The sequence below is a fragment of the Ammospiza nelsoni genome, chromosome 2, assembly GCF_027579445.1.
Source record: "Ammospiza nelsoni isolate bAmmNel1 chromosome 2, bAmmNel1.pri, whole genome shotgun sequence".
Lineage (NCBI taxonomy): Eukaryota > Metazoa > Chordata > Aves > Passeriformes > Passerellidae > Ammospiza > Ammospiza nelsoni.
In genome coordinates this window covers 98,529,939-98,553,559 of record NC_080634.1, presented here as the reverse complement: position 1 = coordinate 98,553,559, position 23,621 = coordinate 98,529,939, and the positions used below count along the sequence as shown (strand labels likewise).

Here is a 23,621-nt window from a genome sequence, read left to right as displayed (position 1 = left end):
AAAGTCAAAGGAGGCATGAATGTTTCTCTTTTACAACCATAAACTAAAATACAAGAAGTTCCACCTCAACTTGAGAAAGAACTTCTTTGCATTGAGGGTGACAGAGCAGTGGAACAGACTGCCCAGGATGGTTCTGGAGTCTCCCTCTCTGAAAAACCCACCTGGATTTGTTCCTGTGTCACCTGTTTCAGGTGAATCTGCCTTGGCAAGGGGATCAGACTAGATGCTGCTTTATGTGAGACACCATCTCATTTCTTGTCCTTTGCAATGACTTGCTGTGTTTACACTTGTAACTTACCTCGATTTAAGGTTTGTCACCAACTCAGAAAGCTTCATCCACAGCACACATTTTCCAATTCATTAATAGACCAGACACAGCACAGAAGGAACAAGAGGCTAAGTAATGTACTTGTCTACATCTAATGTACTAGTCCACATCTAAAAGAATAAGGGTCCTCCTGACATGTTTGTGACTTGCCACAGCTGTCAACTGAGTATTAATTTAGATGCAAATGTGGCCTTAATCACAGTACTGAACACTAAAAATTAGAACTCCAGCTATAATTAAGGCAAGTGGGTGTTTTGACCTCTAGGTCTCATCTGGCATTCTCATCTAAAATCCCATCCTGTAAATATGGGGAAAGAGTGCAGGATGATGAAATCAGCAGGCAGTAACTCCACAAGAGGGTGTCTTTGCTGGTGTAAAGAGGTGTAAGACAGTCTGAGGGCTGTTTTGTAACTATTGCCCTTTAACAGTTGAAAGGCTGGCTAAACTCTGAAGAGACCCTGTAGAAGGTGGCAAGGTTCCACCAACACAGCTGCACCTCCTTCTATCCCAAATCCATCCCAGCATCTCCCAGATACTAGAAAAAGCACGGATAATAGCTGGATGCCACAGGTGAAGGAGACAAATCTGTGTGAAATCTAACACAGTGTTTATTCACAAGTTTAGTTTGAACCCCAGTCAGCCAGACTCCATGGACAGTTCACACATCCATACTTCTGTTCCACAGGCGTCTTTGCCGTCCCTCAGCATGTTTTCCTCCTCCACTGCTGGCTGCAGAATCCATCTGCAGCTTCAGTCTGGGTGCCTGCTTGCTCTGGCTCAGGCCTGACAGGAGGGTGAGCGCACTCACCTTCGTAAAACGGAAACCCTGACCAAAAAAAAAAAAAAAAAAAAGAAAAAAAAAAAAAAAAAAAAAAAAAAAGAAATTTCTTTAAAAGGGATAAAACACCGTAATCTTTATAATCTTTATTGCCCTGAGGCCACCTTGTCAGCAAAAGGAGGCAGTTACCCGGCCCGTCGCTCGGCACAAGGGCGGCGCTCAGGGTGCGGACACCGCCCACACGACAGCAGCAACACCGCCCGGAGGGCCGTGCCGGGCCGGGCCCGCCCGCACCCCCAGCGCCGCCGGCCGGGTGCCGAGGGCGGGGCGATGCCGCCTCACGGGCCGCGGGCTCCGGCCCCGCCGCTCCTCCCAGCGCTGCCGGGCCCGCGCTGCGCAGGCGCGCTCGGGGTAGGAGGCAGACAGGGCCCGCCGTGCCCTCCGGGTCTTGGCCGGGGTCCAGCGGTGCCGCGGGGGCCGCTGCCGGGGAGGTGGGGCCGAGGCGGGCACGGTGCCGCCGGGCAGTGCCGCCGCTGTCTCGCGGGGGCCGCGTTAGCCCCCGGGCAGGCCTGCGGGAGGCAGCGGGCGATCGGGACGGGGTTGAGGTGCCTGGCCTCCGGAGGGCCGTGTCCCGCCCAGGAATCGCCCGCTTGCTGTAAGTGTCCAAGGTTGGAAGGCGCAGTGGCTGCACTTTGCGTTGTGCGCCGCGCGGTTGTCACTTCGCGTTCTGTGTTTGCTAGCTTTAAAAAAAACTTGTCTCGCTTTTGCGGCTGTTTCGCTTGCTTGTTTTGGTTGTTTGCGGCACAAAAGTGGAGGTAGGAGAAATTCAGGTACACCACAGGCTTGATCTCAGGCGCACGAGATGAAACAGAGCGCCTTTAAGTCACTTCCCTGTTGTTTGGGGTTAAGTTGGAAGTTGGCAGTGTTCCGCCGAGAGCTCGCTGCCACAGGGTCACAATAGGGTTATTTGCAGTGGTGGTCAGGCAGGAACCTGCTTTTCATCTGAACGAGCACAATTCCGTACATTTTTCTTTATGGTCCAGGCTTGCTCCGTGTGTGTGAGTAAGCCCTGTGCTATCTTAGTAACAGAGAAGATGACGAGGCTCGCCTTGTACCGGCCAGCATGCTGGAGAGTCTCTTCTTACTGGGATCTTGACATCGGCACTTTGTTTTACTGAGCGAGTTGAAGTTGCTGGATCACTGCATACACAGTTTTCAGCTGAGGTAGACGGAGCAGTGTATTCATGTTGTTAATCTTAAGGGAGAGTTTGTTTGTTTGGGGTTCTCTGTTATTAACAATTTTAGTTCTTCCTGTCTGTGAAATGAACAATTGACTTTATAGTCGGTGGTGAACAACACGGTACCAGATGGGGGATGGTGAGAGGGAGAGAGAGGAAATGCTGAACAAAACTTTTCCGCTATTGATGCCTCTGTGTTTTCGGGTTGGTGGGTGTGAGAAGGGCCTTGTTACAATATCAGGACCTTGATGAGAGCCTTTCAACTACTTTTTTTTTTTTTTTTTTTTTTTTTGTACTGTCTTTTAAACAGGTTATGCTTAAAAGAAAGTTTTTGCTGAGTGCTTTTATGGCTTCTTTGGTAACTTCATAGTAAACCAGCTACTGCGAGTATCTATTTGATTACCATATCATCTGGATCCAGAGATCACTTTTACTAAAATGTGGACTGCCAAAAGGCTTTGTAGTGCTCAAATACTGTTGCTCCAGATGAAAGAAGGCCAACTGTGTAGTTGCATGTTTCCCAAAACGTGGCAGTTCTGGATTGGAATTCCAAGCTATTGCACTTTAGGAGTGCCACATAACAGGGCTAAATTCCAGGTAAGTATTTTTGTGATTCTCTAAAGACATAAGTGGTGTGCGTAAATACAGTGATAAAATAATTTAGTTCAGACTCTACAGAGCTAAGCTTTTGATTTTGCAGCATTAATTATGAATTTAAGGTGCCTTCAGTTTATCAAGGTAAAGGGGCAGGCAGCAATAAGTGCTGGAGTACCAGTGTTTCAGAGTGAATTTTTGAGTCTGATAGTTCTGAGTTGGGGAGAAACATTTACTTTCTTCAAACTGTACTCTAGATAGTAGAGCAGGATAACTGACAGGCTGATTAGTTAGTGACAATCGTTACGTGAGGAATAGGACCAGAATTCTCTGAAAAATTACTTACAGATGCCAAGTTGTGCAGCAGAGGTTAGGGAGGAAGTGTATTGGTAAGGGAGGATAAAAACAGAAGAATTTGATTATAAAAAAAATCTGTAGATGTAAATAAAAATAGCGGTAAAGGAAAAAATCTCATTTTTGATACTGGCATATCCAATTGGCAGTGTTTTTCAATATCTATTGAAATTCATCTTTAAAATATAAATTGCTGCAGACATAAGTTGTGGAACATTGAGGTTTGAACTCATTTCCTGTTGGCTGAGCAGTTGCGAAATTAATCTAGATGACTTAACAGTTACTGTCAAATAATGTCAAATAGTATTACTGTCAAATAATATTACTGTTATTTTCCTTTTTAATCTTAATATGTCTGACTCTCTGATTGCAGGTTTCCAAGGTAAATGATAAACAATGCGTAGTTGATAGAAAAATGGATACTAGTGCAGAGGAAACCAAAATAGCTGTTGGAAAAAGTCCCAGTAGAGTATGTGATGGAAGACAACATTCATTACAAGGTATTGAACTTTTTGCCACCCTCTTCTGGGGAAGTCAGCTTTCCCTGCCCCTCTGTTGACATCTTAATTTGAAAGTTTTGTGTTGTGTGATGTCTTTCTCTTTTTAATTTTAAGGGGATTATATGTAAATGTTATAGTTTGCAAAGATTCATGATTTTCTTAAGGTTCTTAATGGCTGGTTAGATTATGTACTTATTATTTTTCTTCTTCAACTTCATCAAACTCTTATATTCACTGAAGGCTGTGAATTGTTGTGGTAGTGCACTTTTTTCCCCATTAGAAATGTGAAAAAACAATGATTTTTGTGTCAGTGGTGATTTTTGATTCAGATAAATTAGTAGTTACCTTCATGACCTTTATTTTAGCGGTGCTGCTGAGCTAAGCAGTTTGTTTTTGCTGTGACTCTGCTTGTTTTGTCACTCTTTGCTAATAACTTATCCTCAGATGTGGTGTTGTGCATGATACATTTTAGCTCCTGTGCTTCAGGGTGCTTGGTCATTTGTATTCTATGTATATTTAGATTTTGTTTGTAAAGGCGTTTGTACTCAGTTGCTTTGGCATTTTCAGCTTTTGTTTACAAACGGGATGACATGGAGGTGGTTATGACAGGTTAAGACACTGGGATGGTACATTGTTTATTTAATTACATTGCTCAGGAAGCAGCCCTATGAGAAACTGTTGTGCTATTTCATGTGCATGACGATCAGGAAGACAATAAGCTGTCCTCAGAAAGCTGTGTGCTACTGTATCATAATTTTTCTGTACAGCTTTGTCTTTTTACATACATTCCCTCAAAGGTTTGCATTACAAAAGGATGCAATACTGCTGAGTAAATAGAAACGCCCCCACCCCTCAGAGATTTTTAATCACCACTGGGTTGTTTTTTCCCTGCAGATGTGGTAATCTTTTAAAGGGCACTCTTAGGTTTATGTTTATTCCTGAATGCTCCTGCATTATCTGCAAAATAATGAAACTGAACAGCCCCAGTGTTCTTCGTGTACATATTTTTTCTTACGCTTCTGTTTTTTCTCTTGCAGACAACAGAAGCATTTCTATGCCCTTGGCCTGTTGAAATCTTTGTTTTGAATTTTGCCAATCATGTAAGATGGCAATATTTTTTGAAAAGCAGTGGCAGAAGTGTTTGTTCTGTCCTGTTTATGTCATACATTATGTGCACTGTCCAGCTGAAATGTACTTGTCCATCTTCAGGGTTCATTGAAACATTATCTTAAGACATGCCAACATGACAACTTTGTGTTAATATCCTTAATAGTCACAATTTATGTTAAACTCTAAGAATATTTGTTTTGAAGTCTTGTGAAACAGGTGTTTCATACTCTTTCTAAGATAGCAAGATTTCTGCTCTCTGCTCCAGCAGGTGAAGGAAGGGGCTTGTGTCCACATGTGACTATGCCCTATTTCTGTTATTCTTTAAAAAATTGTCAGGGAATAGTCATAATGTATACTTAATGAAATTTCTCTCTGTTTCCTCTTTGGATTTTTTATAATCATACTATACTTTTTTGATCAAAAGGGCAGGGATCTTTCATGTCATCAAAGCAAAAGAGATTTTTGAATCATGCTTTGACTGAAATACACCATTATAATTTGCAAGTTGAATGATGCCATGATGTATTTGCAAGAATTCTTTTTGAAGTGTCCAGTTTTCTATTACTTTCCTTTCTGATTTTACAAGACATTAATCTAAAAATGCTTTCTTATATTTTCCTCTTATTCAGAGATCTGTTTGCAAGGTGAATCAGCATTGCTTAACTGTATCTGTGGAGCAGTAGTTCCTTATAGAATCATGATTCTTATTTATCTGTTTCATCTTTGTCATCTGCATCCTTTGTAGGTTAAGTGCTTTTTTACAGGTTTGTTGAAGAGGCCTCAGTTCCACCCACTTACCTGCAGATGGATGCAGGATTGAAGATAATAATGTTCTGTTTCTTCTCTGTAATGCTGGGTATTTGCAATACTCTGCTGAGTTTAATATTCTGAACAAATGAAAGAAGACCTGATTGTTTCACCCAGCAACAGACAAATGCTAGGTATCACTTAGGAGCTAAACATTGCAAGATTTTCAAGTTAACTGGGTAAAGCCCTGAGCAACCAAATTTGATCTCATACCTGACCATGTTTTAAGCATAAGAATGTTGGGCAAGAAGTCACTCGAATGATGTAGGATTTTTTTCCCACTCATTATTTACATAATTAAAAGGTTTGATGGGTATATATGCATACCCCATTTCTCAGTCATGAAACTAGATGTAACCAGTGGATCTGTCATTTGAGCATGAATGTCACCCGCCAATTAACATTTACAGTGAGGAATTTAAAATTTTTTTTTGTATATGACAAATACTTAATGTATACCTAGGGATTTATCCTAATTAGTCTGGGTAACCCAGCTATGCTCTTGCTACTCTTAATTTGAGGTTCTCTTGGGGACTCTGTAAAACAATGAATTGTATGCCGTCCAAATCCAGTGGGCCAAGTACTTCTGTTCACTAAAAGTAAAAAAATCACCTTTTTTTTACGTTGTAATAGTTTAATCTTTTTGGACTTGAAATTAATCTACTCTTCACAGAGTGTAGACAAGCAGGATTCTTGAACGGTATTCCTTGACTTGAAATCTTAGTGCTGTTTTTTCTTCTTGTGTGTTCTCTCACTGAATCCTTTTGTCAGTCAAGTAACTGATGTGAATACTCATTCAATAATCTTTTTCTGTCTCTTGGGTAGGAGTCAGGAAAATGTGGGATCTAAATGGTAGGAAATTAACTCACATGAAAGAGTGAATGCCATGTATCCAGACACTGAAAAGAGAATAGTGGTAACTCCCAGTAGATGATAATTAGATAGACCAGAGCTTGTCTAAGAGACTATAATTTCTTCATGAAGGTGTGTAAGAGGGGGTATGGATATCTGACTTTAGTCAGATAAGTTCTGTGGTTTTTGATCTGAGATTCAAATAGTTTCCTCAGTTCACATAACCTCCTTTTCTGTTCTTGCTTTAGAGAAAATGTACCTGGCCCTTCTTTACACAGTGAAGTATGAGTTTTCTTCCACATTTGTAGGGTATTTTTCTTTTTAAGAAAGGCTTTTAATCTTAAGTTTTTACTGTAACCACACTTTAGATACTCTTTTGTGGTTCTCTTTTATTTGTGAACATTTAATTATTTTCCAGCAGGGAGAGATACATTTTTGCAGTATTAGCCTAGTAGAAGGTTTAAATCTGTGTCGACATGTACATAAGCATCCATATACTTATTTTGATTTACATAACCTTATTATCTTACACTTGCATTTCTTAGTTACATTACATGGGTCCCTTAGATGTAATTCTTTGTATTTGTGAACTTGTACTTTGCATACTTTTTGACCAATCAGCTATGTAAACATAATCTTTATTTCATATAGTGCTTCATATTAGAAGTTTCTTGATCTTGAGATCTGTTTTGCATAGAAATGGGAGTTGATTCTTCAATTCCTGCATAGGAATGCAGTTGCTTTAACTGGCTTCCCCTTTTTGTCAGAGTGGCCTGTGGTGCAAATGCATCTTTGCTCCTCATTTGTACAAGGTTTGGAGTCAGCTGCAGCAGCTGGTTTAACTCCCAAGAGTTTAACTATCCTGAAAGGAAGCATATTGTGGTATCATACTTCAAAGACTGTTTTAGTTTTCTTCCACTTTATTAAAAAAAACCCAACAAAGTAGAGTTGTGGTTGTTATTTTCCTGTAGCATCTTGAGTAAAGTTTTTTACCTTTTATTCAGTACACGGACTTTTCTTTAAATTAATAGATCCTTTTCTGCAAAAATAGTAAATCAGTTTTCTTCATTCCAAATGTCTTTCTCTCCTATTGTCACAGCAAAAGCCAACCTCTATTACTTTCTATGAGTACAAATATGTTAGATTTGTTACAGGTATTCCTACTTACAAGTGGGTATGGAAGCGTTTCCAGCACAGTTGATAAAGTGTGAGGTTTAGCAGACTAACTGGTGCATCAAATATTTCCTGGCACAATGAGTTGCTGTCTCAGTAAAATAGCAAACCCTGGTCACATCATAAGGTCTGATTTTAATCATGCTGTAGGTAAAGCAGTTGGGTTAGGCATTTATCTAATGGTTTTGGAAGCTGTTTCTTCTCCTCATCTTTCCTGGCCTTCCCATTTCAGAGAAAGGGGTATCTTTAACAAAAATGTGATGCTGTGTATGTTTGCCTGTCTTCAGGACTGATACAACAGTTTCTGTCTTTTATTCCCATTCATATTGAGATGAACCCAAGTACAGTAGGGTGTTATTTTTAATTCAGTACTAAGATAATGTGTACAATATCTCTTACATGTGTAAAATACAATCTGTAGAATGTCTTGCTTTCATTATGTAGTTATTTACAGAAATAGAAGAGCTAATAAATTGCACAGTGTTCTGTTTATTTAATTAACTATCCCTGATAATCTGAACTTATGCTCCCTATTTGTGGGGTTTTCTTGTTAAATTTAAATTTCTATCCTGGACACCTTTGGAGTGTGTGTGTGTTTTCCTACATTTAGTACTTTGTATTTTACTTTGTGGTTTTTTTTTAATTCCTTCTTACTTTAATTGTAGCAAAAATATTCTTTATGTTTGTTTATTTTTTAAACTAATTACTAGTTTAAAAAAAGTCTCTTAATAATTCTAGTAAGCAGATGAATTTCAAAGATGACAGGAAAAAATTCCTCTTTTAGAGAATTATAATGGATTCAGAACTCTGCTTGTGTAAGGGGGAGTGTGATTATAGAATCATAGAATGCCCTGGGCTTTGAGACACCTCAGAGATCATCTCATTCCAACCTTCCTGCCATGGGCAGGGACACCTCCCACTAGGCCAGGTTGCTCAGAGCCGCATCCAGCCTGGCCCTGAACACTGCCAGAAATGGGGTATCCATCTCTGGGCAACCTGTTCCAGTGCCTCACCACCCTCACAGTAAAGAATTCCTTCCTAATATCCAAATCTTAACTTTCTCTCAGTTTGAATCTGTTTTCCCAGTCCTGTCACTACATGATGAGACAGTAACCAGCAGTTTAATAATTAATTTGATAAAGGTGGCTAACAATGGTTGTTCCTTCAAGGTATTTTTTAATAACTTTTGTGTAGCTACTCTTTGACGAATCAGATGAAAGTATGTATTTATGCTATATATAAATGATATATTTTTGATTTATTAAAAAAAGGGTACTAAGGATTATTTTAGAGTTGTTTTCAGTTTTGGAGATGCTAAACTAACTGCTGATGGTTTGATATATTTAGTAATCAAAAGCTTTTACTGTTCTCAAATAACTTGCGGTTTTTTAATATAGTTAGAGTACGTTATGCAAGAAAATTAACTGTACATTGCGAGAGAAATTGCAAAAGACTGACTGTGACACACTATTTCCGCAGCCCAGATGAGACACATCAACCTGTCCTTTGCAGCTTGTGGCTTTCTGGGCATTTACCACTTGGGGGCAGCAGCTGCTTTCCACAGGCATGGTAAGAAGTTACTGAGAGATGTGAAAGCTTTTGCGGGAGCTTCTGCGGGATCTCTGGCTGCCGCTGTCTTGTTAGCAGTGCCAGAAAATATAGAGGTAAATTAATAAACTCGTAGGTATAGGCCATGATAATTTTCAGAGGACATTTTTGTGTATGATCATCTTCCATTAAGTTTATTAAAATGTTTTGTGTCTTTCTTTTTTTCTTCTTGTTGCTTGCTAGGAACCGGACTCTTGTATCATGTTTTCATTAACCATATCTGTGACTCATGAGGAAAAATGTTAATGATAAAAATATTTTATATGAACCTTATATTTTAAGCTGGGTAAATACAAATCTTATGTGTGTAAGTCTTAATTTGTAAGCAACAGATATACTTTAATATACCAAAATGTACACTTAATGATGGTACATTACAAAGTGAATCATTGTTCTGGTAGTTACAGATAGGCTTTGCTAAGCAAGTGCGTAGCACCACCCTTCTAACCTTTTCTGAAAGGAGGTGAAAATAGTAGATGAAGTGTGTCTTCATAAACAGCTCCCACCTGCTCAGATCTTTTTCTTGGTGCCTGTCTTCCACTGAACAGCATTAGAGGCTTTTGCATCTCCTTTAGACTCAGTTCAGCCCATGCCTTAATAGCAGCCAGTGGGATTAACCCTCACAGCGTTCTGTTCTGACATGCATCTGGGTTGTTTTGTTTCCAGAGATGCCACTCCTTTCTCACAGTGCCTGTGGTGTCCTGCAGAGACACCAAGGTTCTGTACAGTGATTGCAATGTTACAGATTCCATGGAGAGCGTTAGGGGTTTTTGGGTGTCTGTTTGCTTGGAGAGCATTAGGGGGCTTTTTGGTATCTGTTTGCTTGGTTTTCCCCACAGGTTAAGGCTGCTTTGCCATCCTGAACTGTCAGTATTGACTTTGCCTTAATAAATGTAGAGGACCAGGATTGCGAAAATGTTGGTATTTCTTTACTATTTTTCATTATTGTGGGAAAAACAGGCTGTTAGATTTTTCATCTAAGTTACACTTATATTTTGTTCCAAGTGAGCATTGGATAATTCCTCTAGGCCTTGCTTATTTCATTTCGTGTGATTCAAATAATAGTCCCAGCAAAACCCCACTTTGCCACTGATCTTTCTGTTTGTTTGTTGGTTGTTTCTGCTGGGATATGAACTCAGCTTGCAGCATTACTTCTTTCAGCAGTTGGTTTTTCCCTGGCTTCTTTCCCCCATCCCACTCCCCTGCAAGCATTCTTTATATGACTTGGTATTAGGCAAGTTCCTCTCTGTTGTGGAGAAAACCTCATTGTATTCTGTGCAGGCATTTCTCCCCTTCTGTCACCTCTGACTGGTAGTTCAGTTTCAAGTTTGCCTGGTATAATGTATACCTCTGACTTTAATTTCCTCTGTGGTGAGCATGGCAGCCCTTTGTTAGCCCAAGGAAATTTTTCTGCTTATTGCAGACCCTGGGTATGAGTCCTTGTTCTCAGCCTGGTCCAACTTACAAAGATCTTTCTAAGTAAAAATATTAGAATAGTTTTTAGGTTTTGTATGTGGAAGCTAAGTGTATATTACATTGAGTCTGTTGTATTTTTCCTTGAAATTTTGTCATATTATTGTAAGCTAAACAAAGCTTCATGGACTTTCTAGTCCTTTTATTTTTTGTGTACTTTTTAATTATTCTGTTACAGTGTTTAAATGGGAAATTGAGAGTTCTTTTGTCAGTGGGAATAATTCTAATTCTCATGGAATTTAAGTAAAGGCAGTTTTCTTTACTGAATAGAATTAGCTTTTCATATCAGGATAATGATATTATTATCTTTACTATGATTCTAGCTTGAAATATTTTATATCCACAAGTGTAGCTCCTAATCAGTTAATTATTTATTTCTTCCCTCCATCACTTTCCCCCCAGAGATGGCAATGTTAGGTAAGCCATAATTCGGACTTTCTGTATCTTCTAGTCTCAAAGCTGTAATGCAACCTGTCCTTATCTTGGAGAGAATGTAGCACTGAAGATTTATTGTTTTGACTGTTGCTGTTCTAAGTTTCCAAATGTTTTTCTGTCATATATTGAATTTTTGTCACTGTAAAGGTGTGGGACTTGAGAATTCTAAGTAGGCTTATTTAGTTATAGGTAAATAACTATTTATTGTAAAATTACCTTGGTCATGTTTGATATCAAGTTTGCTTAATTCAATACAAGCAGTTACAATTTCTAAACATGACCTCAGTGATTATTTAACATGTAGATGTATTGTTTAAAGCTTCTAGCACTCAGATTCTAAAACAATCATAGCTGTAAGAAGTTGTCCCTTTTGAGAGCAGAAATTGAGACTCTAGGCACAGTACATTCTTGGAACTTGTAATGTGGAAAGTAGTTTTCTGTCATTTCCCTAGTTTGGTACTCTTAGCTCCCCATAACCTTGTTTAAGCATCTTAGATACAGGGATAGTAGTTCTGAGGTGCTTCTGTGTAGGGTTTGTGGATTTATTTTGCATTCATAGAGAGAAGCATCTGAATCTGCCTTAATTGGCTTTAAGCTGGGAATGGCAAGTATCTCCTGGGGTAAAGGTGCAAATCCAACCAATGTGAAGCTAAGCATCACAAATAATTGTTTCTTTAAGAGATATGAACCTCTTAGTGAACTTTTTGATGCCTTTATTCAAAGGCAATATAAAGAAAGTGGATGCAAGAACTACATTTCTGCCTTTTGCTTAGCTGAGTGCTTTTTCATACAAGTGGTGTGAGGAAGTTTAACTCCTTCATGGCTCTGATCACATGTTAATCCTCACCTACCTCCTTCCTTGCTTTTCTTTCAATGCATTCCTCCTCAGTGGGATACATTCATGTATCTCTCCTTTTTTTTCCCCTTTCCTTTACTTAGTCAATCAGTCATTGATTTTTGTTATTAACAACATATTTGTTCTTTATGCACAGACCTAATAATCTAGGAAACCCAAATTATCTTTTATTTGTGTGGTTATATGGGTGAATGTGGGTGAATTTATAAAGTACCTATTTCAGAAGGTTCATAAGATTGAATTTAGGTTTTTTTTCCAAGTCTCTAAAAGCGTTAGAAAAGCCTGCATGAAAGGATGAGAAAAGGATTACAAATGTTGAATAGTGAGTATTAAGCACTTAGGATCATAATTCATTGTTTCAGAATGTTATGACTAAAACTAAATTATACCAATTCTTTTACTGTCCCTTTGGAGTTCTTGTGACTCATGCTTCAGGCTATTTTTTTGCAGTCATTAATGCTGGCCATTTCAGCTTGTGTAAAAGGTTCTCTGTGCAGAAATCTGTTACCTGTTTTTTCTGATGTGTATTTTCTTTCTGTACCACCCATCTGAGTTTTCCATTCATTAAATACTTCCATTGTATTTTATTAATTAAATATGTGTATTTGCTAGTACCCTGTTTTTTGCTTTAGTGAGAAGAAATTGCTGTATTTTTTATTTTTCTTACTGTTTATAAGCATCTTAAGGTACTTGTGTCTAGTTTAAGTTCTGAAACAGACCTTAAAATAAAAGGTGGCTTTAGGGTTTGAACTAAGTGATTGTTCTTGTAATGGCATGATCTAGGGAACTGATTATTTAGCAGTGGTAGTATATAGAAAAATAGCTTTTAACTTTGCTTGATTGTTGGAGTGGTATTCTCAGAGGTTTTTTTTTTTTTTTCAATAGGGAATTTTTTTTTTCTTACAAATTAATCCTTAGCAAAAGATCAACATTTTGTTATGCATGTCTTGTTACAAACCAAGCACACTTGGGACAATCCTTTGGTTTGATCTAATAACTCTTTTTTAAAGCTTTAGCCTCTAGTATATTTTAGGTACTGCAGTTAAACATGGTTCCCATCACTTAAACATCCCTAATGGTTAATGCTTTTCATTTCCAGAAATGTAAGCACTTTGCCTATGGATTTGCACAGGAAGTCAGAAGATTGAACTTTGGTGCAGTAACGCCTGGTTATGATTTTATGAAAACACTTAGGTACCTATCTTAATGCTTCTCTAAGATCATTTTTGTGTTAGAGAGCTCTCCAAATGCAAATTGAGAGGGTGCATATTTCTGCTGTGCTGTGGGGTGCTCACCCCTAATGCATTTGCAAGGCTTTTAAGTAATAGTGGTGAGTAATGCTGAGCATTTTCTTTCCTCTAGGGAGGGCATAGAGTCTATTCTTCCTCCTGATGTTCATGAGATAGCTGAGAACCGGCTCTATGTGTCAGTCACCAACTCCAAGAGTGGGGAAAATCACTTGGTTTCAAATTTTGCCTCCAGGGAGGACGTCATTAAGGTAATCATGTTGAATGTGGCAGTTGTAAATACAAACTCAGAGATTTCTTCAAGGCTTAAGGGTGTATTATTAATTGTACAGTAAAATCACTGGTTTATTCAGGTAACCATGCTACTCCCAGTGGTGCTAAAACCATAATATAAACAATGTTTAAAGCAGAATTCCATCCTATAGCTTCACAAATTTTGCTAAAATGTATTTGTTGTTTGTGTGTGTTTTCTTCATTGGTTATTCAAGGTCTATCTTGTAGGCAAGGTGTTTCTGAAAGTAACAGGTAGCTAATTGTTGCAGTATATGAGAACACAATGGAAAATCTCAAAATATTGTAAAAATGTTTGCATCTCTTTCTTTACTGATATCATTGTTTCATCACAAAAGAAAGTAAAGGAAGTTTAAAAAAATGGAACAATTCCTACAGGTGCTTGTGGATACTTATAATGTAATGCTAAGTACTTTATATAAGCTGGAAAGTATATCTTTCACTGTCCTTCTCTTCATCTGAATGCCACATTTTAAATTTGGATGAGGATTGTATGCATAAGCTGATAAGAGATGGTAAGAGCAATTCAGATGCATGTGAAGCAGATGTTCTTTCTAGTAATTGATTGTATCTTAGTGGAAGACATAATAAGATGTATCAGAATAAAGGATGAAATAGTATAAGAAGAAATTCTTTCTTTCTCTATCCTTGTGGATGCTTAGAGCAAGTTCTTTATAGTTACCACTTTAAAAAAATGACACTTACTAACAAAACCTCAAAGTGTGCTTTGGGAGTTTGCCTTTAAAGTATATTTTTTAAAATTTTGACCCTATTATATTCTACATGGATAGTCCTCAATTTACTGGACTTTGTCATGCCAATATAATTATGTGAAGAGTTTATCTCAAGTTATGCACTGTTGTTTCTAGCTATAGTATGCAATAGTATCAAGTGTGGAGATTTTTATTCTTTATGTGCTTTTTCAGTGAAATTTTCTAACCTGGAGACAATGAGAAGAATCAGGATGACCTGACCATATCAGGAAATATGTACATTTTACTAGTATTTCAATAGTTCTTTCATTGATGTAGCCATTGCTGTTCTATTCTTTTGTTCTCAATGATATCAGTAGGGCGGGTTGGAATAATAGCAATAAAATTACACATAACTGCTCATTGGAATATATTCATATTGTCTGATCTTTCAGTCCAGCTCCTAATAGCTGTTTTTGTGCATGCCTTCAGCTCTGTCTGTATCATGAGTACAGCTCTCTTGAGTGCTGGTGGCTGCCACAGGATCAGGGAGGGTAGAGCCTGTTAGGTTATTTTATTGTATCATGCCTAGGCATGACCTACAGCCAAGGCATGGATAAAGGTACTGCTGGGCAGATTGTTTTAAAAGCAGCAAAACATCTGCACCCCCTGCCAGAAATCTTTCAACTTCATTGCTTAACAACCAAGCCTTACAGTTCCAAAAGTCTTTCTTAAAGACTAAAATGAATGTGTGTTGATGTAATGTTAAGCTTTTATCTTTTTTTGCTATTCCCTGTGGACTTGGAAAGGCAGGTAGTAATCTCCCAGTTTTAAAGTAGACTTCCCATAAAACAATCATCTTGTATCAGCATTTGTAGGCTTGCAGTTCTTAAACTGGAGTTGAGGGGGAAGAGAGTCATGGTCTGTGTGTTTGTGAGGGAGCAAGGCACAGAACTCTGGTATATTTAATTTGGGAAAGTAAGATAGTGCCTAGAAGTCCACACTGGTGGGAAATACTGAAAGTGTTTGTTTTTCAAACTTGTCCTGCCTCTCCTCACTCAGGAGATCTCAGTGACTTTTTAAGAAGAAGAACTGCTTTCTTCAGTCTTCTTGAAAAGACCTCAAACTTTGCAGGAGTCACCTGGTTTTGACTCCATTCACTAAATCTTTTTTCTGCATTTCTCTTAGTTTAGAAGGACCAAAGTCATTGAGATGGAGTCGAGGAAGAGAGGAGGAAAGGTGCAGGGCTGGGGAATAGGCTGATATTAGGAACTTGGGAATCTTGTTTTAGACTTTTGTGAGCAAAAGGCCTGCTTGGTAGAGAAATAGCTGCAGTTTCACTTTAGAAAACAGAGAGCCTTTTTATATGAGCTCAGACAAAGCTCTGCATCTCTAGGAAGATGAATAGGCAGGAAAACCATTCTCAGAGTGGAAGTTGAAGACTTCATATACATATACAGTCTTTATTAAAACTTGTTAGGGAAACAGAAGAGCCTGATATTAAAATAGCTTAAATTTTGTAAAAGTAATTCTAGCCAAAAAAGCTCAGGCATTTTCTTACATAATCTCTATGGATTGTGATTTTTTTTTTCTGCACCTCTTCATCTTTCACACAGTGTATGCACCAGTTTGTGACCTGCTTCTGTTCCCCAGATTGGTCATCAGTGCCACCACACAAGCATGTGCATATCCACCCTATTTAGCTGAGTGAATGAAAAATTCAGAATGAAAAATTCTGACATACTGCACTTTTTCCATGCATTTACCTTTTCTCCTGGAAATACTGTATGCTGGTTGCTTATATATGTGTGGGTGGATACACAGGTATAGAGATACCCACACTGTCTCAGAGGCATTGCTATGAATTCATAGAAAGGTATATTTATTTGCACAGCTGTACATGAGATAAGAGGTGACCTGGTCTAAAATAAAAATCAAGAATGGCTATAAGCAGCAATGAAGCCTTACAGTAGGGGAAATAGTAGTCTGTTAATACTACGTTGGTAAAAAAAACCAATACATATGTGAAAATCCAGGATATTCATGGTGTTATTGAAACTTTGAAAATCGGACTAGAAAAGTAAACACTATTTTAATATGCCAGCAGAATGGGTTGGTCAGCTTCTTCTTAAACTGTTTTTTTTTCATCATCTGCATATTTAATTTCTTGAAAACCACAGATTACTTCAAATTGTGCAAAACTAAGTTGAATCTCCTCTTAAATCACATTAATAATTGAGTTAATATTCGATATTTTGTTTAGACAGTTATCACTGTGAAGTCTTAAAAAATCAAACCCTATTGAATAATTTTATTCACGTTTTGACATACCACAACATTTTGAGATTACAGTGGATTTATGTAAAACTAATATATTGACTGGTAAATATGCATGGAAATATGTATTAGTTCTAAATTCCTTTGCCTTTTTTTTTCTCTATTCTTTCTTTGCTCTAGGTCCTGCTAGCAAGTAGTTTTATACCAGTGTATGCAGGAATTAAGCCAGTGGAATTTAAAGGACAGGTAATTTTAAATGAGCTACAAACTTTCTTTTTAAATGTTTTTCATTTATGGTGTAATTACTTCATCTTAAGGGAAAGCAACTTCAATACTATATTTTGTATTTTTATATGAACACCTTTTTACAGTTGTCTTTACTCAATCTAGCTCCTACAGATTCTTTGTTTCTCTTACATAAACATATGAACACTTTAAGAATAATTTTAAAAGCGTGAAAACGGCTATTTCTTCCTTATGAGAAATAGATGATACTTCACTTCCCCATTCATACAAATGATGCCTCTAGAACCTTAGTAACTTCCACAGACCCCCTGCCAAAAAGCCCCACAAAATCATATGTATTTGCTGCTAGCTAGGCAGTCATTATATCAGAAAGCTTGTCAGCTTTATAATTACAGATACAGCAATACATATCAGCTGATCAGTGTGATGCATCTGCTCAACAGACCTCATGGATGGTGTCAGTGAATCCAATTAGCCAGCAGACCCCTGTTGAATTTTGGGCTATGCCTGTAACACAGAAAGAAATAGGAAGGTATAAATACATTACCAAGAGATGTCACAGCTGTCCTGTTTATGTTGGAATGGAATTTGGCCCCTAGATCTCATTCTTCACTCTGCTCAACTCCTGCAGCAGGATTAGGTCTGCTCCCTCTTATGCCATAGTTGTTCAGCTCCTTTCCGCCTTTACCTTCCACTTTCCAGCTACTGCTGTCTCGTGTAGTGTATGTAAGAAGAAATGAGGCTCTGGAAGAAAAATCACAGAAGAGGAGAGGAGTTGTTTGTGGTTTAGCTTCTGCAGTCAGAGTACCTACACGTACAAATTGAACAGCTCCTGTTGTCAATCAGAATAATGTTCTAGAAGAGTATATGCTATATAATTAATATCTGATACATTATGTGTAGCATTAACAGTCTTGTCTTTTCATGTATGCATTGAGAAAAATTCCATATGGGGCATTTTATTTTTTAATTAACTAAAAAGTCTATAAGTAACTTGATAAATACCTTACACCAAATTTGTACGTTATGTTAAATGCTCATTGATTCAAATCTCTGTGTGTACATTGTCCGTTCTTTGATACTTGACACAAACTGAAGCTTTTTCATTATATTCTTAGAGGGAAACTTGTAAGTTTTCTTGAGAGTGAAGGAGGGAGGGTCAAAAAGGGTGAAGTATTGCATTATGATCATAATGTGCTGGTGTTACTTTGAAAATATTTCTGTTTTCCAATAGAAGTGGGTTGATGGTGGCCTTACCAATGGTCTTCCTATCTTGCCTGTTGGAAGAACGGTGACGATTTCCCCTTTCAGCGGTCGGTTGGATATCTGTCCACAAGATAAAGGGCGTGTGGACCTGTATGTCAAATTAGCAAAACAAGATATGATGGTGAGTTGCTTGTTTATTAACTTAAAAACACTAAAAAGTATTTCTGAAGTTGTGTTCCTATTTAAGGGTTTCTTTTGTGCTCATATATCAGCTTATATAAAGTTTTGGCATTTTCTGTTTTGCGAATGGAGGTAAACCTTTTCTTAAACACAAGGAAAGGAGAATGTAGAGGAAAGAAGAAAGTTTGAAAAGCATTGATCTAGTACAAAATTGAGCAATTTATATCAGGCTCTTCAGTGTAAATAATACCAGGTTTGCTTTACATATCAGGTGTCTTTGACTACACAAGATGTTTATAGAAAAAAATAAAGTGGAATACCTCAGGAGAGGACAGCTGCAGAACATTTCCTCATATTTGCTGAAATCAGTTGCTCTAACTAAATTTAAAATACAAGTTTAAGTTGTACATTTAAAATTGTATATACAATGACTTGTCACTGTATTGCTCAAGAGAACTTTTGTGACTACAATGCATTTCCAGAAGCTTTGTTATAAGTTGGAGAAACATTTTTGTATATTGAAATATGAGACTTGATTTTTATTGCTGCCTTTTCGTTATTTTCATTTCTGTGTTTGCAACCTTTGTCTCACAAACTTTAACCACAGTTTTGCTTTTTTTAACATGCTGAAAGAAAATATTGAATAGTGATAGACCAAGTGGTCAACAATATTCCATTAGAAAGAAAGATTAACAATAATAATTAGTTTAAAACTTTCTTTCTAGGCAGTTTTTAATGTTTACTTAATTTTACTAAAATTAGTGTTATGTAATGCCTTTCTCAATTGGACCAGTTTTTGAATCTTTATAATATTTCACAGAGAGATATTAAGCATGGTAATACTTGCTAAAGATCATAAAATATGAAATTATTGATTTCATGTGTCTTGGAAGTATATGCAATTACTGTATATTTCTTGGTTGTCTTTTGTATCTAGAGGCTGAAAAATGAGCTTGTGATTAGTTCAGTTTAGAGACAGAAAATTAATTGTACAGTTACATTGCTTCTGGGGTAATGTGCAAACTTGTGCAGAATCCCAGCACAACATTTAAAACTATACAAATTTTAGCACTTACGCTTTTAGGGCTGTAGACATGATGACTAAGAACAATTTCATTTCAGCAATATTGTAATCTGCAGAGTTGCACATCTTCATATATCTATATATGAATATGAATAGTTTTCTGTCTCTCCATCTCCTAGTGTCTGAATTTGAATAATTGCTTACTTCAAATAATGAAGATGATTCTGATATTGTTTTGAAAAATTGTATATAATAATGTGGCTAAGTATTGATTACGTAAAGAAATTGTTCAGAATGTTATTAAAGATAATGTCTTTAGTTTGTTGTAAACAATTTAATAAAATCTCTATTCAAGAATAAAGCTCCAAAATCCTTTTACATTATCAGAGTGACCACTTAAGATGCTGAGTAGTTCTTAATTTGTTGGTAGCAGAAGCTACGTTTGTACTCATACGTTAAACATTGCCTGGGAATGTTCCCAAGAATGTGCTTGTTTGCACTAGTAAGTTGTCAAAATTTTCCTTGCACAAGTTTAACATGTGCCAGCTACCACTCTGTGAGACAGTTTTGGGAGTGTTTCCAAAGCTAAAGTGTTTCAGAAGCTTTGGACAGTGTTACAGGCAGCCAGTCTGTCTTGGATGCTGTGAGTTTGACTCTGTGTGTGTGCGCTGGTGCCAGTCTGTGCTGGCGCTCACAGTGACCCTGGACGTGGTTAACTCCTGGTGGAGACACAGCCATGCCAGTCTTTCCATTTTACATATGCTCCATGAAACAGATGACACAACAGTCACATCAGGATAAGTTGCATTAATAAACTAATTTACAGCTTCTTGCTCTGTTGCAGCTGTCTCTGGCCAACCTAATAAGGCTTAATCAAGCTTTGTTCCCACCAGACCAGGAGAAAATGGAGTCGTTGTACCAAAATGGCTTTGATGATGCTGTACGCTTCTTATTGAAAGAAAACTGGTTTGAGTAGACAGCTCACAGAAAATTAGCAAAACATGAGGGATGTCAAAACACACCTACAGGCATCCTAGAGAATCTCAGGGATTGCTGCCCCAGTTGCTGTTCATGAAAATAAGCATCCCAATGGATTTGGATCTGCTGCTGCTGAGAAAGTATCAGTTGCACTCCACGGAGCTGTATAAACATGTCAGAGCAGGAGCTGGACGTGCCTGGTGGATGTCTTGTTTTGAGGAGGTGCCACTTAGATTCATTTTGCTTCAGCTGGGGACTTGAGTGTGGGATTTATAAAAAGCTTGTAAAAAGTGTCATAATTACAGAAATTTGGAAAGGTCTTTTTCAGTGTTATTTGAGAGGACAATTGATGTTATATAATGAAAAATTACCATCTGTATTATTCACGTAACAGACTTCTGTGTATTAGTTCTGCATATTAATTGAATGCTCAGATTGTTATTGAACTAAAATGTAACTTGCACTGTTCCAAAGGTCCTGAAAATTAAGTACTAGACACAGGAAGGTAAAACATATGCACTCTTATGTATTTTTTTCACTTTAAATGTTCTTTCTTCAGTGAATGTCTTCTTTTAAAATTTTAAATACTACCTGAAATTTTTTAGCAGAAATGTGATATTAAAATAACTTATAAAAAGGGTGTAAAAATTGTTATATTTATTGTTTTCTTCCTCTGCCAAAACTGAATAAATATATTTTCTTGAAACTTCTGTCAAGAGTTTATTTACAAGTGTCTTGGAATGCTGTAATGATCTTATTATCTACTGTCAGTCTACTGGAGAGTAGTTGATGAGAGTCAGTGGGTAATGAACTCAGATTCACATACCTTATTATTTTAACATTCATGTTGTATTGACTACCTTAAGTTTAGGACTTCCAGTCTCAATGCCCAAATGCTAAAATCTGCAACTGTTTATGTAAAAGCAAAGTGTGTTTGGTTTATAAGTGTGGAGCTTAAGTTGATTTATAAAGTTTAAAAAAGTTAAAATTGGAGGTTCAAGCATGTATGAAATTTAGAATTTCTAAAAACTGAAAAACCTGTGGCTAAGAAAAAAAAATCTTTTATAGCTGTTTGAGAGCCTATTCAGCAACTAACCACCAGATTTATATTAATATGTAGTTAGGAATCATAGTGCAGGGATTTAATTATTTTATTACTGTTTTTGATAATAAAAAAATAAAAAAGACTGATGTGAAGCACTTTACATTCATTTTAGAACAGCGTGAGTGAGGTTCTGTGTACAGTGATAGTGATGTACAGAATAGCTTGCATGACTTCCAGACCTTAGGATAGCATTTTTTGCCTGTAAAACTAGAAAGAAGCTGCCTTTGTAACCTGTGCCTCGCCCACTTGCATTCTCAGTTGTACAGAGCATAGCTTCCAGCATGAATTGCAGCAGTAGATAGTGCTATAAAAAATTTCTTTCGTGTTCATCTGCTGTGGTCAAAGTCTCTGATTCAATGGAATGGTAATAACTGTCCTAGAATTCTGGTGAAATCTTGAAACAGCTTATTTTCACTCAGAGGAACTGAGATATCTAAGAAGATCAGAGCCTCTTGGATTTTGTTTTCTGTTTACAATAGTTGTATTCTTCAAGGGGTGAATATGATCCTCTTTGAATGGGGGAAGTTCAGGGGGTTTTTACCACTTTACAAGTTCTTCTGTTAATAGAGATCTTTCCTAGCTAACTGTCCCGAGTAATATCTGGGATTTCTGTTAGAATGTCATAAATCAGATGTGCTGAAAAAGGAACCTTGCCACCTTATTTTTCTCACAAATGCCTAAGATTAGAGAGTCCTCTTTATTGAGTCCTAAATAAGTGGAGTTGAAAATCAGTTAGTGACCTCTTTGTCAAAATAAACCCCAATGAAATAACTGGCTTTTTAATTTCAAGAATACCGCCTAGATAGATTCTGTTATTTCTCTTCTTTGAGATGTGTTTTAGGTGTAGTCCTTGTGTGGCTGAAGCTGAAACCTACACTCAACAGAATTTTGTCTTCTGATGGACTTGCTATACAAATAGGCTGCATAACTATTTTTAAAAAAATGTTACTAATACCTTAAAAAGCTAAAGGAGATGAAATGTGCAAAAATCCATACTAACTTTGTACCATGATGTTGTTGATAAGCGTTGCAATGAAGATGATTGCATGCAATACTTATAATTTAAATAGAAGGTTCCATTTTTGCTGAAACCTTGGTAGTTCTGCTGGCTGTGTTGTCTGGGAAACCATTGTTTTGGGTTTGTTTTTTTTGATTCAGATTTTCTGAATTCTTTTGAAAATCATTAGTGCAAGCACAGTCAAATCTAGAATATGAGACAGTCTAAAGTAGTATTTTCTCATGAGAATGAAAATACTTTTTATTACAAAGCACATGTTCATATTTGTGCTGATATTTCTTCAGATTATGCTGGTGATATGCTAAGGTACATTTTTGTTTGTATATATTCTGAAGTGTGTTTAAAGAGGTAAGACATGCAAATCCTAGGAAACTGTCTTATTCTTGGATTTCATAATTTTCTGTATTTCAGAAATGCAATGCGTCTATATTTTCTAAGACCTCTGTTTTCCTAGAAGACCGGACTCTGAACTCTGCTCTGATCTTGAAAACTTTGGTCACCTTTGTTGATGTGTAGAGATTGGAAATGAAGATCACTGTGTAAATAGACAAGCTACTTTGTTAGTTAACACAAATACTAATTGGCTGGGAATACTAAGCCAAGCAATAATGCCATCATCCAAATGTAGGTACATCTATGGCTATCTGATGCCTGGACAGGTATTTTATTTCTTCAAGAGCAGTTTTTCATATGCATATCAATACTTTTGTTCCTCCTATCTCACTCTTCTTATGAACACTAATTTCAATCCTTTTTTCCATTTTCTTTCATTTCTCTAGGGAAACTATATGGCATGCATGCTATTATTATATATATTTTTCTGGAGTCTAATGAAGTGTTTTCTGTCCAGTTTTCCACAGAATGCATCTTGATATCTGTAATTACTGTTAAAGTCAAGCTGAGGGTGTGTAAATAATCCTTAATACCAGACAAAGTCATTGGAAGTTACTGTTTCAATTACTATTTCCCTTTAGCTTATCTGCATTTTTCCTATGAAAGAATATATTTAAGTGATTTGAAGGTAAACTTGAGTCCTACTAAAATTATCAGGAATTCTGTCTCCTTCAGTCCCCGGAGGGCTGAGACTCACTCCATGGCTCAGATAATGGGTCAAGAACTTGAGGTTCTTGTTTTAAGTCATCTGTAGCTGAAGATGTACTCATGGTCCAGAGGGGTCTGGGCAGGTTGCAGAATTGCACTGAAGAGCATCTCTCAGGTTTGTCAAAGAAACGGGCAAGTTCCTGCATCTGC

At 37.2% G+C, this 23,621-nt stretch overlaps 1 protein-coding gene across 4 annotated transcripts; it reads left to right on the top strand.

The window, feature by feature from the left end:
• Positions 1 to 1,605: 1,605 nt before the first annotated feature.
• On the top strand, positions 1,606 to 20,953 carry PNPLA4 (patatin like phospholipase domain containing 4). 4 transcript variants are annotated; one of them, XM_059465857.1, is made up of 9 exons: positions 1,606 to 1,761; positions 2,655 to 2,941; positions 3,666 to 3,792; positions 9,214 to 9,398; positions 13,206 to 13,300; positions 13,469 to 13,604; positions 16,794 to 16,859; positions 18,094 to 18,246; positions 20,114 to 20,953. In XM_059465857.1, exons 2-9 carry the CDS (start codon positions 2,783 to 2,785, stop codon positions 20,243 to 20,245), a joined length of 1,053 nt encoding a protein of 350 aa, XP_059321840.1. In that variant the 5' UTR covers positions 1,606 to 1,761; positions 2,655 to 2,782; the 3' UTR covers positions 20,246 to 20,953. The 4 variants fall into 4 exon arrangements, with proteins under 4 accessions (XP_059321840.1, XP_059321839.1, XP_059321841.1 ...); XM_059465856.1 differs by lacking the exon at positions 1,606 to 1,761 and adding an exon at positions 2,139 to 2,330; XM_059465858.1 differs by lacking the exons at positions 1,606 to 1,761; positions 2,655 to 2,941 and having other exon boundaries at positions 3,675 to 3,792; positions 9,214 to 9,303.
• Positions 20,954 to 23,621: the final 2,668 nt, after the last annotated feature.

Bases quoted from the DNA above. Each gene is read 5' to 3' on its own strand.
- PNPLA4 (XM_059465857.1), top strand. From the start codon at position 2,783: ATGTGGACTGCCAAAAGGCTTTGTAGTGCTCAAATACTGTTGCTCCAG. The intron at 3,793-9,213 runs GTATTGAACTTT...CTATTTCCGCAG, and splicing joins AAGACAACATTCATTACAAG to CCCAGATGAGACACATCAAC. The intron at 18,247-20,113 runs GTGAGTTGCTTG...GCTCTGTTGCAG, and splicing joins TAGCAAAACAAGATATGATG to CTGTCTCTGGCCAACCTAAT.